This window comes from Tachypleus tridentatus, chromosome 6, assembly GCF_004210375.1.
Source record: "Tachypleus tridentatus isolate NWPU-2018 chromosome 6, ASM421037v1, whole genome shotgun sequence".
Classification (NCBI taxonomy): Eukaryota; Metazoa; Arthropoda; class Merostomata; order Xiphosura; family Limulidae; genus Tachypleus; species Tachypleus tridentatus.
This window is the reverse complement of record NC_134830.1, coordinates 81984607-82001501: the sequence shown is the minus strand read 5'-3', so window position 1 is coordinate 82001501 and position 16895 is coordinate 81984607. Positions and strand designations below refer to the sequence as shown.

General features: G+C 33.3%; 1 protein-coding gene across 4 annotated transcripts in view; it reads right to left on the bottom strand.

The window, feature by feature from the left end:
• Window positions 1-16895, bottom strand: part of LOC143252918 (cGMP-dependent protein kinase, isozyme 2 forms cD4/T1/T3A/T3B-like) — a 132529-nt gene that overhangs the window by 57574 nt on the left and 58060 nt on the right. For all 4 annotated transcript variants that reach the window (XM_076505783.1, XM_076505784.1, XM_076505786.1 and 1 more), the window contains exon 5: window positions 14375-14480. In XM_076505783.1, coding sequence (XP_076361898.1) covers window positions 14375-14480 — 106 coding nt within the window. The remainder of the gene's footprint in view (window positions 1-14374; window positions 14481-16895) is intronic.

Sequence of the window (16895 nt, the reverse complement as noted above, 5' to 3'; positions counted from 1 at the left end):
ACCATCTCATCAATATAAGCATTTTCATACATTTTTCAACAACAACTTCTCAAATTCCTCAATCTTTGTTTTGTCTTCATCATTTGGTTCCCAGTCATGAATAATGTTGTGGTAAATGATGCAAGAATATGATGGTACCAGGCTGGATAAATATATCCAATAATGGACCAGTAGTCTCTCTCATCTTAGGCTGAAAGTCCAAACCTACAGCAATCAAAGCTGCTGTAAACTTCAACCATTCATAATAAGTAACAGGTATCCTTGAGGCAAATGATGATCATTTTGTAGGATGATTTCTCCAAAACATTTGCTGCATATGCAATTTCTTGCAGCTTATGGACTGAAAAGTTTACATTGGTTTCTCCTTCTTCAACTACTCTCTATGCTACTTTTCATATTCACCATTGTTACAATTTCCTTCTGTTCCTACAACTGTCATCTTCCTCTTGTTAGGTTAAGATCCAGATCCTGTTTTTCTTTTCCACATAGTAGCACCACAATATTTGGCAAAACATTTTATCATACCAAAACAAAAATAACATTGAAAAAAGTTAACAGTCACAATACTATAAAATTAAACATACAAACCTCATACTTCACATACATGAAGCTGAAATTGACTAAATAATAACATTTAGGAAGGATTATTCAGTTTTCAGAAACTACTTAAGTATATGAATGATTTCAAATATTGTTTGAGAAATTTGCTTTACAGTATTACAACTCCATATTAGCATATTATTTTGTTTAAATAGTTTTAAATCAAATTCAGAAAGTGTTTTACCTCATTTATGAATTTGCTTTACTGAATAATTAATATATTTTTTACTAGTATTTAACAATGCTTACATCTACAGTGGAACCCCTCTAAAGCAGCCACCTTCAGAACTGAGACAAACTGGCCAGAGGGGTTCCACTGTACATAATTAAGGATTATGTAAATAAAAAAAGGGACTGTGATTGAATGACCACTTTCAAGGGGTGACCAAATCTGAGGGGTGACCACTTTCAAGGGGTGACCAAATCTGAGGGGTGACCACATAAAGGGATTCCATTGTACTTCACAAGATTGTTAAATTATTACCTGTCAGAAACTAAGAGTACAGAGACTATTACATAGATATTATACTTGATTAGCCAAGTTTCTTGGTATATATTCCTCACAACAATTGTAGTAGTAAGAAGGTACATATGTTTTACAGGTTGGTTTAGTATGGACAAAAAGTTGATCTGACTTTGAGCACATAAAACAGAAATTATCATTGATATACATAATCTGGGACTTTATACCATGTTCTGATTTATGGTTTTCTTAAGCAGCATAATATCAGTGATGTCCCTATTCTTGTCATTTTCACAATGAAAGTTATTTAAACAAATTACAAGATGCTCTGTGCAGACTTCAGTTTCTAGTTCATGTAGGAAAAAATCATAACATGTTATTTAAGACTTTTATCCTTTCTCAAGTTTTAAATCTTTCAAATTTATTTTATAAAGCTGTTTTGAAAACAACAAAAAATAATTCCTTTCACATCAGATCTTTCAATTTTCCTGTGTTGTTTTATATAATATATACTATATATATATATATATATATATATATATACACACACACACACAGCAAACACAGTCAGTTTTAATTTATGTTTATTAATATTATTTTGATATTTTATCTTGCTGATTTAAAGCAGTTGGCTTTCCACTATAAATTATACAAACACAACACAACTAACAGATTTATTCATGAAATATGACCATGCCTATGAAAATGATGTCTTTGTTACCTCTGTTAGGTATCATTGTGTAGTTTTGTCAACAAAATTAATTTATATTTAGTACTGTGCATATAGGTTAAAAGTCAAAAAGTAGATATCAGGTTACTTTCAGAGAACAATGGAAGATACGTCACAGGTAAAGCACCAATATTCTATTGATCTTCATATTTACTACAACAGAAACTCACTGAAAGTTCTTGAGTTTAGCAAACAGTTAATATTTTGCGTGTCCCCCTTGTGCTTTAATAATTGCAGAGTCTTTCAGGCATTGTTGCAGCATACTTAATCAGTGTATCCTTTGGGATTATAAACCAAATGTCTGTAATACACTCCCATAAAGTTTCTTTAGAAGCAACATTTGACATGTCAAACATTTTATCTATTAACTTCCAGATCTGTTCAATTGCATTAAAATCAGGGCTCTGCGAGGGTCACTGCATCATTTGAATCACTAACAACTTCTTTCTTAAGCAAGTAATTTCTGCATAGGTTGAACAAGCATTTGTGGTCATTATCTCCTTGGCAGTAGAGCCCTTTACCAATAATATACAAATCACCAGATATATCATGACAGATCAGTATCTTATGGTACTTGCACTGGGCCATTATTCCATCTACTTTGCAAATACCTCCTGTCGCCTCAGCAAAAAATACACCCCTAAGCTATCATACTGCCTCCATCATGTTTCATGGTAAATGCTCTACATTGAGATAAATATCTTTCATCTTTCTTCCACTAGACATACAGCCTATGCTTTGAACCAGATATTTTACACTTGGACTCATCTCTGTCTATAACTACCTTTTCCAATCATCAGTAGTCCATTTTTTGTGCGTTTTAGCAAATTTTCGTCTCTTGACAACATTTGGAAAAAGAAGTAAGAGTTTTCTAACTGCTACAAGACCAAATATTCCATTCATGTTGAATCTTCTTCATATTGTAGAGTTGGATATTTTTCTATCATTTAGTATATGGTTGTTTATCTCATGCTTGAGATCAATGGCAGTCTTCCTTCTACCCTGAAGGCTGCATAAACAAACATATTTAAAATCAGTATAATTGAATTAAGATGTTCTGCCTCTTCCTCTCCCACTTTCAAATGTATCTGTCACTGTCTCAAGATCTAGGATGTATTTAACAATAATTGAAGAGAATTTCAAATCTGCAGCAATTTGTCAGAAAGTTCAGCCAGCATCAGATAAAGTTTTTATGTGAACTCTTTGCTCTACTAAGAATTTTCTACCCTTCTGAGCTGTAGCATGACAACATAAGTTAATATACAGTGTTAAACACCTAATTTTGTTTTAAATCAAGGTTTATTAGTGGAGTCCTATTAAATGGACTTTTTCTGGTACATACCAGTACCATATGCTAGCTCCTTATTTGCTTCATTCCATACAGTCAGAAAACTGCATGGGATACCCTGACAGATGTTTCAACAAGGAAGAGTAAAGCATTACCAAAGTGTTGAAATTTACATTCTGTAATGGCATGGAAGAATTAGCTCCATAAAATTAAAGGAATGATAAAATATTCTCTTGTCCTAAACACTTTTGTACAGTACTGTATAATAGTTACAGTTTCTCAATACATAAGAAGTTCTTATGTTTGTGTATTGTTCTTATACAATACACTTACCAATATTCAATTTAAAAAAAAAATTAAGACAATCCAAATACTTTGCAGCTACAGGTCTTAGCCTTCCATGTTGTCTAAAATTAAATATTCTTATGAGATGTTTTACCTTATAGCTCTTTCAAACAAACATCATATAATACAAAAACATTATCAGGAGTGAAATGAGTATCACCAGAAATTATGACAAAACATTTCAGGACTACTTATTTGAAAAGTAATCAAAACAGTGTTTTAGGGTTACTTGATTACCACTGACTACACTCAGCTTTAACATTGACAAATGCATTACTAATTTTCACACAGAAATACTGCAATTTCAAATACTGATTATTAAAGTATTGCTTACAAAAATTTCATGCTCAGTCCACCAGTCTGTATACCCTGCCAATTTTGTGCCACTAATGAACAAGTACAAAACATCAGACTACTCTTCACCAATAGTTTTGTGCTACCTTTGTTAGTGCAGCTAACTCTCTCATTACAAAAGTGGTGCATAAGCTGAATGAATTATGTACACACCCAACCTCAACCAGACAGATAAGGCTTTTCAACTCTTTACTCAGTTGAGGATCAAAACAGATAAAAACAAATATAATGTAATATAAACATAGTAGCTAGGGTGCATGGACAGTGTTGCACATATTCCTCAACTCCGTCTGTCATATGTCAAGAAAATGGAATTACAAAGAGAAAGTTACAAGTCAGCTGAAATTGGACATACTCCCAAAACCACTGTAGGAACAAGAAGTACGACAAACTGAACCTAGCATTGCCTCAACTCAACTGTAAAAGCAGGGCTACATACAAGCAAAACTCTTAACTTAACTAACCATAGATGCAGGAAAAAGAAATCCTGCACCCAGAATTAAAAGGAGGAAAATAAATATTTGGTCAACTGTAGCTTGTTCCTATGTACACCCTTTTGCTTGTATTATTAGACAAAATTCTCCAAACTCAATTGTTGGAGCAGGAAAAGAACCTCCTGCAACCAGAATTAATGAGAAGATGGACCTCTAATGCACAGAATCGTAGGAACAGGATAGTGTAATCCCAAACATGGTATTACAAGGAGAACCCCACATAGGCTGGTCCTGCTCCAGTTGAAAGTTATTCACCTGAGAAAAAGAATGCAGAGGAAATGGAAGGAGGAGAAAACAGTTTTGCCCTTTTCTCCCCAAGTGGAAAATCATAAATATGTATGGTAAGTTAAAATTCAATAATGCACTGAGAAGGAAGCTTCTATGGTCCAGTAACTGGGAAGTGTTAAGGCTTTCCTTGCTCCACTGGAAAAAAAGAAAAAGGATAGAGAAACGTCACACCAAAGAAAATGTAATGGATGTCTACAAGTCCCTATTTTGAAAAAGCAGGCTGACCCAAATTGACCCAATCAAAGAGTTAGCAGAAATTGCATTCTGCTTTACTCATAAAATCTATGGATGATTTGACATCAAGTGAAACTTACTGATATATAGAAATCTATACCACTGGGTATGCTACTCCATCTCTACATCAAGTGAGCACAATCAGCAAATAGTGTGGATTTGATGCAAAGCATACCTAACCATGCAATATCTGCCACAGAGTGGGATCCAATTATCAATGGTTAAAAGAAAGGTCTCTGAAAACATAAATGAAAGAAGATAACACATACTCCACTCAAAGGTGAATGGACATGTGTATAATCACTATAAGAAGGTTACAATATTCACCTAAGGAAGATAACCCATACTGTGTAGAAAATGAGCAACAAAGGTATAGATGCTATACCAAACAATCTTCTCCAACAAACAGTGAAGGTGTGCAGTCAAAAACATGGCAAAATAACAAATTTTATAAGAAGAAACACTGTGAAAACAGCAACCTTCTATAGATAAGTGCAAAAATACCACCTTGACAAGTTGAACAACCCAACCAGTGATTATGACAAGAGATAGAACATGGCAAATGGAAGGGTTCCAGGGAATAAAGTCAGGAATGTGAACTCTGATAGGAAAAACTATGTGCTGCATAGGTTGTAGGGAGAAAGGACAAATTGGAATATAGGATGACACAAGAGCAATGGTAGAGCATATGGATAACACTAATGGCATAAATACCTGATCAATAACATCCACAAGCAAAGAGGAGAAAAAAACAGGTCTTGAAGAAATGGTGTATGGAACATGTAGACAAAGATTAAAAGGGAGGAATGAACAGGGCATAAAGGACATACTGAGATCCCAATCAGATACATCAAAGAAACATGGAGAACACACAACTCAAAACTAGTGAAAAAGAAGGGAAATGACAGAGAAAGACAAGACTTATGAAACTAGGAGAAATGTAAGATGTTTGAAAAGGCCATCCATTTGCCAGAAAATTGTTGAAGTGAATAAGCCTTTGTCAAACAACCAGCTGAAGATTTGGGAAAGATAAGGTATGGAATGGTGGGAAGGATGGAAACCACACCAAAGAGACTAAAGACAGAAGACAGATAATTGTTTTTAGTAAATGGATAATGGTTCTATAGAACAGGAAGAGAAAGGTAGATAGAAGTTGATGTTAATGAGAAATGGGTCAGTTAATTTTGAATATCGGCAAGAATAGGCCGAGAATTAATATGAAGCAATTCCAGGGCCAGTAGAGAACTAAGTGAATCAGTATAAACAGTGTAATTTGAGTACTGCTTAGCTTCTAGCTAAGAGAAATAGCATACAGTTTAGCAGTGAACACAAAAACTGTAGAAGGGATTGTGTGCAACCACCAAACCACAACAAACCATGGCAGAGCCAACAAAGTCACCTGATTTCGAACCATCTCTATAAATGAGAATGGAAAAATGGTTTGAAAGATGTTCAGCAACAAAAATATGGTACATCCAATTGGAAGTATCTGATCTTCTCAGATGACTTAAAGAAAGGTCACATTTGGGGATTATAATAAGCCATGGCAGGGTGGGCTGACCAGTGAATACAGCAATGTCATCCAAGGACAGACCCAATACATCCAACTACACCTGGATTAGAAGGCCAAAAGGAACAATGTCAGATCATTTGTTCTGAAAAAGCATGGCCCATTGAAGAAAAAAACACAGCCCCAGATGGGATACTGTGATAAGAATCAAAGTTTCAAAGCATATAGTAAAGACTTTTGATACAGTGGAGGTGTAAAGGAAGTTTATGAGACTGTGTACAAACCTGCCTTTTTTCTTTATTGTCTTTATCCAACAAACGTCTGTCGACCTCCATGGATCCTACCCTGAGTTGATTGGGCAGGTCTTTGTTGTTGGAAGAGGATTACAGCAACTGAGAACATGAATAAATGATCGTTTTGCATCTTGGGGTAGGAGAAGATATACCTGAGGAATTGCTCATACCTGAAACCAATGGAAGTGGATCTTGGAGTTTGCTGGAACATAAGTTAGGGAAAGAGATGGGTGTTGAAGTTGATTCATCAGCTTTCTTAACCATGGAGGTCAAAAGACTTTTAATATGGTTTGAGAATGCTTCTTTCAGAGGCACAGTGAGATCCATCTGCACTCCCACTGTTGAAGTGGAACGAAGTGCAGCAGCACACATTCAAGATGAAGTGGTGGACAGTAGCTTTCAAGCCTCAGGGTAGGTAATGTGTTTTGAATTGTTTTCAAATGCTGCTCCTCTTTTCCTTCCAACAACTTAGGACAAGAACAAAAATAGAATGGATGAGAGCCATTACATTTAATGCAATGAGGGTCTGTTTCACACTCGTAGGCATCGTGGTCCTTGCCACTAGACACAGTGATGTAAATGTTAGAATGAGAACATTGATCAGCATCATAACTCCATCTTTGCAAGTGAAGATATGCCTCACTGCAAAAATTTCTTGGGTGAAAAACCAGTGAGAATCTCTGACTCTAAGATGTATTTCAAATCCCTCTCAACAATAACTCCTCGTGACAAATTCAAAGTAGCATCGGGAGTAACCTCAGTGGGTGTATCCCCAATTGACTTCAAATGTAAGAGTTCACTGTGTTTAGGAGTTGATGTTTCCATCATAATGTCACCAGAGTGAAGCTTTTTTTACTGACTTGAAAGAGCACTCTAGTCCCTTCTGAATAAAAAAGGGTGACATTTGCTCTAAAGGTTTGTTTTAAAGAGAATGTAATATAAGAAACTATAGTACAGGTATTACAGATGTTGAAAATTGCTGCTGAAAACCTTTGAGATGTGGTCATTTACCTGTGGACTGTTTTTTCACTATTTTATTTAAGTTTTTATTTGAGGTATCCATAATAATGAAAATATGTTTTGGTGCTCACTGACCCCACCCACCATGGAGCCCTATGAGTGGATGCACTAAAATGCCAAACAAGGACACTGCAGCAATTCCAGGATTTTGTGAGCAGTATATCCAAACACTAGCATCAGATACAATGTCCACAATACCCATTGAGAATATCCAATACTGGTACTTGGTTGACCCTAGCCCAAGTGGACAAGCCGGTTGACCCGAGGGGAGCAACCCCAAGGCCACCCATCTATAGGAATTCAAGGCCAAAGTGGTGCGTTAGGTTTGGACTCCTCAACTACCAGGATCCTCTCCTCCCCTTCAAGGGTCACCATGCACAGCAAACACATGGGTGGATATTTAGATCTCAGACGAGGTATCTACATTGAGGGGTAAATTTGGAGAACAGGTGGGACTTGCACAATACACAGTTAACAATATTAATTACATGCATTAAACTGAAACAAACAATGTTAAAATAGATGTGTAACAGTAAATCCATTACACCTCCCTCCTTAAATTGTTAGAAAGTAGCTAATGCCAATTTTTAACTAAGGTATTATATATAACACACACAATGAGAACAATACATTAAATATAGTACATTTTTCTAATAATTATACAATTTCAATAATCATGACAATGTAACACAATCAATACAAATAACCTTGTGATCATAAAATTACATAGCATGTGAAAGTGCTTAAATGTAAATGTTTTTTTTCAACTAACACAATCAATAATCACACAAATCAGACATTATTTTCCCCCAGCCAATTCACTTACCAATAATAATGATACACCCTTCATTGGCAGAGTAGGTCTTACTCCAACCACAACTGGTCCCAATACTAGGTCTGATGTTAAATAAATTTTATGAAGAGGAACATTAACAAAGCCACCCTCAATACCTCAAACAATAACAGACTCGCCAGTGGCAGAACTCAAATCTAAAGGCAATACACCTTCTAATATCAATGATTGAGTTGCCTCAGCATCAGGTATAATATATATGGATAATAGATAAACAGACATAAAATGTCCAAATTCCTCCATAACTACATCAGCCTTTTTATCGGTGGCCAAGTAAACAATATTGGGTGATCTGGTGAAACTACATCCATGTGTGGACACGAACACACTGGTATTGCCTCCTTTTCTTTTTCAAACTCCAAAAATCGGACATAACATGAACAGAGTTTCTTTTTTACTATAATGGCAGACAGGCCTTGATGATTTTGATGAAGTTTTATCCTGATTGTTTGAAGATTTTAAACAAGAGGAGCTTGATTTTATAGAAGAATCCTCAACTTCAGTGGAATTAACAGATACAGGTTTTTGCCAAAACAGTAAGAATTTCTTTATATGAAAATGGTTTTGTGTGCTAAAATGTATCATCAGAAAGAGCATTGCTTCCTGCAGCAATTCGAATTTCTTTTCACTTAAGCAAGTTTTGAGGTCATCAATTGTACAGAGCTTAAATTTCTCAATTAAACATAATTGTCTTTATTTGACAAAACTGTTGCCAGTATGTACAGAGTTACACCACTGATCAACGTAAATCTTTTTTGTGAGTAAATTTCATATATGTTTGATTATTTTGCTTGCAATAACCTCAAAACCTTTGGCAATAAACCTCCAGTACTAGCTCATATGTTTTTAGAATGACTGGTTTAACCTTATCATAATCCACATAATCTTCTAAAGAAATAATGGTGTGAAGCTTCTTCTGCTTTACCAATTAAAACACGCTGTAAAAATAATGACAATTTTTTTGGTTGGCCATTCCACAGTTTGAGGAACTTTCTCAAAATGTTGGAAATACTTATCAACCTCATTTTCATTAAATGATGGTACATTAATACATCATTTGAGTTCAAAGTTGTCATTTTTCCTGGGTCAATCAGAATTAAGTCTAATTTCCATTTCTTTCAGCCTAATTTCATTTTCGGTTTAAATATGAGCTTGTTCAGCCTCAAGACATTTACTTTCTCTTTCAGCTTTGATACAGGCTTGTTCTTTATCTTTTTTGACTTCTATAGGGGCCTGCTCTTTCTGGGTTTTGATGCAGGCTTGTCCAAGCTTCTTCTAGCCCATTTGTATCACTCAACCCTGACTGGCTAGAACAGACTCTAAAGTATTCCCATAATGGTTCCTCAGGCAACAAATCATCATTGACTAGTATTTCAATAACACATTTTTAGTTCGTTTTTTCTCATTGACATTTTTATCATCTAATTCTAAGAATTTGAAATTTTGAGCAATTAACTTTTGTTATACTTTTTCTACTTTTTCAAAGTAGGGTGATTCAAGAAACCTTTGATAATCACACATGATCAAGTCTTGTTGGCAATGATAAATATATATTGATATAGACTTTAATTTTAATTATATACAAATTTTGTCTCTGTATCAGATCTCAGACACGAGCCCCCAATTTATTATTATTACATATAATTTATCCCAGATGAATCTCCAATTTATCATGTTACATTTATTACATATTATGATTTCAAATAACCAGAAGTTTGAATAAGCTAACTGAATGTTGAAATCTATCAAATTTATGATATTTGCAAACAAGAATTATACACACAGTTTTCTTTCTTAACATAAATATATTTTAATATGCAAACAACAACAAAATTTATAATAACAGTTATTATAGTGTTTTATATATAAGAGTTTTACACTCTTACAACCTATACTGAGTCTTATATTTGGTCTAATACTGAAAATTTTATTGATGGTCCAGGTCCATGACAAGCGAATTAATTCTGAATTGATATTATTACACTTTGCTTAAGTTAACTAGCTGCCTGTTCTTGGCTGTCCTCACTCTGCTTACAAGCTGGCTTTTTAATGACAAAATATTTAATGTCTGGTTTGTAATGTTCAAAATGTATAAACATTTCTGGTTAAATTCTGTAGTTTTCTTATTAATAACCATTAATCACAATTATAGCCTTTGCAGCTTAGAGTATACTGAATGTAGCTGACCAACAATACTCTATTATTGTCTCTTGGTACCTCAATTTATAAACATTTTTTAGGACTTGTTCTCAAACGTTCACTTAGCAACAATACTGTCAATCACTGTATTACATACACACCTACTACATTGTTTATTTTTATGCTTGAGAATCTTCTACAAATTCAGAGAATAGGTGAGACTTGTGCAATACACATCTAACAGCATAAGTTACATACATTACACTGAAACAAATGTAGATATTAAAACAAATGTATAACAGTAAGTCTGTTACAAATAGGGAACCAAAAAGAAGGAAGGTTGGTGTACCAGTGAGCTTCAAAAGCATATACGAGTTTCCCAAGCTGGGAACATACATACAAAAATACTTGTGGATTAAGGGACCACTCTGTGAAGAGAATCTTGTTGGGAAGAGATAATCTGCAATCAGATTCAGAACACCATGAGCATGGCAAGTTAAGGCCACAATGTGGTGACTATAGCCTAGAAAAGGAGATCTAGGATTTGAAATCAGAAACCTGGATAGTAGTACACCCTTGCTTGGTGATATAAGTGACCACTGTCAAGTTGCTGGTGTGTATCATAATCACCTTTTCTGGCAGAAGAGTAAGGAAATAGAACAAAGCTCACTAAACCATAAGCTCAAGAATGATGATATGAAGAGAAGACTCCTTGATCAATTAGACTTATAATCTTCTGGGAGTGAAAGTAAGGACCCCAAATCCTCTAAAGATGAGTCTGGTACAGCTGCAAACCTGGATGAGATAGAGGAAGCATCTCACCCCTCTTGTCTGATCTCTGTCTAACCACCAAGTCAGGTCAACTGTAATCCTAGAATGAAAGGTAAAAGGCTGGTTCAACTGACCTGAGTAAAAGTTCCAATGATCTAGGAGTTTCTACTAAAAGGAACACATAAAAGCCCAACTCATGGGAATGAGAGCTTGCAAGGAAGCTCACATCCTCAGAAAGATATAGAACTTCTTGAGCTGTGAGAAAACACAAGGTGAGAGTCTTAAGAACAGGTAGCTCTGTTTATCAAAAATAAAGAGGAGAAGGCTGGGTTGAACTGAGATAGGAATGAAGAAAACCTTCAAATGAAAGAGGAATTAACTGGGGTTAAAAATTGACTTCCTTTTCATCAGGAATCTCACCTGTGCTGCTTCTTGTGGGAGAAAAAGAGTATGCTCTTGGAAAGGCTGAGAACAGGAAGAATCAAGTAGTAGTAAAGGTGTAAAGATGAGTGTGAAGACCCATCCAGTGAAGATGTCAAGCAAGAGCTTGTACCAAACTTCATGCAAAAAATAACTATCAAAGACATGGGCAATGTGGAAACAAACCTCAAATTGCAGATTACAAGGAGGAAATTTGATTTATAGTAACAAGAGTGTTGGAAAAGGTAAAGAACAGGTCAGTCCTACAAACAAATCAGTGATGTAACAAAACAAAAAAACAATTAAGTTGTACACTAACTAAACGTAGGATTATAAGGCACAAAATTAACAATGACTAAATAAATATTATCCAGATAGAACAATAAATTACACGTTACTAGTAATAATGGTAATATACAAAAACTTATCTAAACATACCAAATTAACAAAATAATTAATAATAACAAATGTGCAAACAGACAAAAATTAACAAAAAAATAAAGTAATAATCAGTATCTAACTTACAATTCATACAACTTAACTTAGATGACAAAGGACACAAGTATGAACAACACTACTGACAATTAGGATCATAAGACACGCATTTGACAATGGCAAGAAAAATTAGTCAAATAAAATAATTACTTATATGTGGCTATTAGTAATAATATGTAACCAACAACTACCTAGATGTACCTAGTTAAACAAATCATTAATATCAAATTGAAAACCCTCAAAATTTAGAGTCTACAAAGTATATAACATTAATGAACTGCAAAATCAATAAAATTACACAGAAAAACAAAGTAATAAACAATATCTAACTTAATAATTCATCTAAGTTAACTTAGATGACAAAGGACATATACATAACCTAATTTACAAAAGTCCAAGCACTGATAATGTGAAATATTTAAATCTTCCAAGTGAATAAAAGAAGAAAGCCACAAACAATCTTCCACCAAAGTGAATGAGGTGGTAACATGGCAACTGAAACAAGAAAAAGAAAACAAGTGATATCATGCATGTCTTTAACACACATTAAAACCAGAATATGAATTGCCAAATGACTTGATTAACTGGCATTAAAAATATAAAAAACAAGAAAAGAGAAAACCCTGAAGAGGTTTAGTGTGAAACATACCAAAGTAAGAAGGTGCTAAAAAAAAAATAATCCAATCTTCTTCACTGAAAAGAAGAAATATCCAGCCAAACATATCAATCTAACTCCTTGTGAATTAATGTCTTTACTCCTCTGTAGATAAAGTCAAACCCAATTCCTGGGAAGTTATACCTATAGTGTTTCTGACTGTAACAGGATTTCCTGTAGTCAATACACTGAATTGGGAATTCATACTAACATTTCTTATAAATCTGTAATAAGAAATAAACACAATCTTGAATGCAAACATAGTAAAATAAAACTCTTGAAAAAAATATTTGGAATAATAAAGAAGCTCAATCATAAACGAAAGCCATGTGCAAAAAAATATCTCTAGCAATTGAGAAAGTTAGAATTCAGTAGAAATAGCAGAAGAACTAGTTCAGCCAAAATATGTGTTACAATACTACTGGTGGAGAGAAATCACATTCTACAAACATGTTCAACAGTAGTGCAAAAATTGGTAAAGTGTATAGATTGATGCAATGATTGTGATCATTCTTTCAGCAATGCTTAGAGAGCAGAAAGAATATCAAAACAGCTTTGTGTGAGAGAAGGAAAGAATGCACCTGAAAATAAATATATGCTTACAAGTGAGCAAACAAAAAAGTGCAATGATTATAATTCAGGTACCTTGAGAAAATAGGTATGAAAGATTGGATTTTCCTTCATAAAATAACTTAGGAAAGCATTATGTTAGAATACAAGTTATACAAAACATGGAGTAAAAACAATTATTGAAATAACATTAATTTTTAATTACATTTATAAATTAATTTATGATAGTTCATTTGAATTGATCTGAACACCTACTTGACCAGAAACAGTTAATTAATGGTGTGGTCAAAGACAATTGTTTCTGTTTTCACTGAGTGGAAAAGCCTTGTACCTTTTTCCACAAGCCTTAAAGTGTAAATTTTGAGCTCTAGTTTAAGATTGTTATGGTAAAGCTTTAGCACATTCTGTCTATTGTTTTACACAAGTGTTTAAATCTTTCTTTTGCATTCCACGATCATTTATTCAGTCACAAGTTTTTTCAATCCTGCTATTATTGTAGAACTTACTAATTGCCTATTAGTCCCAGTTTTACTTGTGAACTCCACATATTATTATGAAAGGCAAAATTTACATTAATAAAAAAAAAAAAGTTATTTTTTAAGTGTCACCTTGCAATGCAAATCTGAATGAAGTATGTTGTATGTTATTTGTATTTATAAAATTTCTGGAAGATGTACTTTACCTGTTGTACTTTAAAGAAACCAAAAAAACATTGTTTTGTTCAGAACAAAATCCATCATTGAAGGTCTAAAAAAAGATAATTTATATTATATTGTACTTATAAATCTAAAAGAAGTTACTGTTTTATGCTTACAAATATTATGCATACAATTAGAAATATTTGACTTTTACCTCTTTAAGAAATTGGTGTACTCTGCTTGTCGCACCAGTCCTGTTCTCATCATTATTGTTTGGAAACATTGTCGTTCAATAGCCCACAGTTTACAGTCTATTATGGCTAAAAAACAAGATACACATTTATACATCAATTTTGAAAAAGCACAGACACAAAACAAGAGAAATGGAACTAAAATATTACATTTTCTTAGTATTTCTACAATTTATACCTACCATAAGTGATGTCAAATGCAACCATTATACCACAACAGCAATGAATAACTGTGCCCTTAAGAGTTGTCTCTGAACTTCTGCTCTTAGAAAAAGGAGAAGACTTAAGCCAACACTATTTTTCACAAAATTATTGATTTCCCTTTTAAACGCTACAAACTGATACTCATTCTGTAAACAAATCACCCTGTCAAAAACAATTTTAAAACTCTTAATTGCAGCATAGCCCAACATTACCAAATCTTAAACTTTAACAGTTTTGTCTCATTTCCAGAATATACATATAGCAAATAGAAATCATAGGCCTTTTTCCTAGCTGTCTACTGGATAATTTTGCAAATTTTAATAACAGCATTGTTTCTTCTTCTTTTCTCTAAAAAAAGTAAGTTAAAAGATATTAACCTATCATTAAAAAATAACTCTCCAATCCCTAGTATCACCTTGGTATCTATCCTCCAAATATTTTCCAATAAGTCAATCAATATTCCTCCTTGCATAAAGAGATCAAAGTTCTACATAGTATTTCAAATGAAGTTTAACTAATGTTTTGTACAAAACATTAATTACCTCTACTGACTTGTAATCAGTATGCCTGTAAACATATTCTAAAATTCTATTGGTTTTACTACTAATAACAGAACATGAGCAACTTATCTACCACTATGCCAAGATTGTTTAAGATTGTTTTCTTCATTACTGAATGGGTTACCATACATATTACTAGTTTGTTGCACTTATTATACATATATAAAAATCATTTACTTAATAGTTTTCCAACTAATACATTGACTCAAGTCATTCTGTAGAATCTCACCTCAATAAGTCTAGAAACACACAACAGTTCAATATCACCTGCAAATTTTACAAGTTTACTAATTACGCCCCTGTTGGTATCATCAACGTAAAAAAGGAAAAAACAAAGAAAAAGGCTCAAACATACAAAAGCCTTGTTTAAATGAACAACACTAGTATACATTTTTTGGATAATGATCCATGGTTTCTTTGATTGAAATTACTTGAATTTTGCCTGCTATATCAGTAAGACTAATTAGCCTGTAATTTCTAGGGCAACTTCTTATTATACACTTTAAATATAGTAGCATTTAGAATTCCCCAATTATCATGCCATTTGTCTACTTGCCTACCAAAATTGAGAGAGAAAACCCAGTATATATGATCTTTAAAGTTCTCCAAAACCCAACAAAAACCATTGTTTAGTCCTGATGCCTTAATTTATTTATTTATCTTCAATCCCTCAGTCTTTCATTTTGCCACCAAGGAATTAGTAACTACATGATTTAGATGATGAGCATTATTTTCCATAACATGCTTAGGGTCAGTAGTATTGCTAACATCTATCTTGTAAAAAAGAAAAACAAACATTCATTAAAAAGCCCATACATTGCATGGTCTTTAACAAAAATCTTGTCATAAGCATCATTTCTAATCCTCATTTTAACATTTTGCTTATTTTTAAAGTTAAAAAAAATTCTTGCTTTTAACACAATCTGCCAGCTCTTATAACTTCTTTCAAGTTTCTTAAATCATATTTTTGCTTTCCTTTAGCTATCTGTAAATTTAAATCTCTTAAATTTATTGAACTTGTTCTTGGTTTTTCTCTTTTACATCTTTAGAAAGACAATTGGGTTTTTACCCAACATCCTTTGTTCTTTTTATCTACCTTCAAGTAAAGAAAATTATATTCAAAACATTTACACATCTGTCTAATATCACCTTTTAACCTCATGATCCCAGTTCACTAATGATACATCTAGTCACATGATCTCAAAATTGACTTTCCAAATACTGGGAACAATAATTTATTTTTTAACTTATCAAGTAGCAAAACATCAAACTTAATAATTTAATTATTGCTTTCCCCAAACATTCTCCCACTTCAACTTTTTTTAACCACATCCTCATTGATAGTTAACAATAAATCTTAAATTGCATTCCATCAAAACCACTTCAAAAACATCTCTCTCCCTCACTACTTGACTCCAAACAATCATAATCAATGTTTATAAAATTAAGACTTCTATAATTATTGCATCAGAATCCTTAATGATAACAACTCAGATCTCATTATATTACTTTCCACTGAAATCACCTTTCTGATCAGACAGGATATAACAGTTGTCAATTATAACTTTTACATCCTTGAAACCCTTGATTATAACTCATGCAAATTTAGCATTCTAGTTACTACTCATTTAATGTCTTCCTTCATAATTAAATACAGTTCATCCTTTACATAAAGCCACCTCAACCATCTTTCAAAAAGGTTTACAAGGATACATGGAAA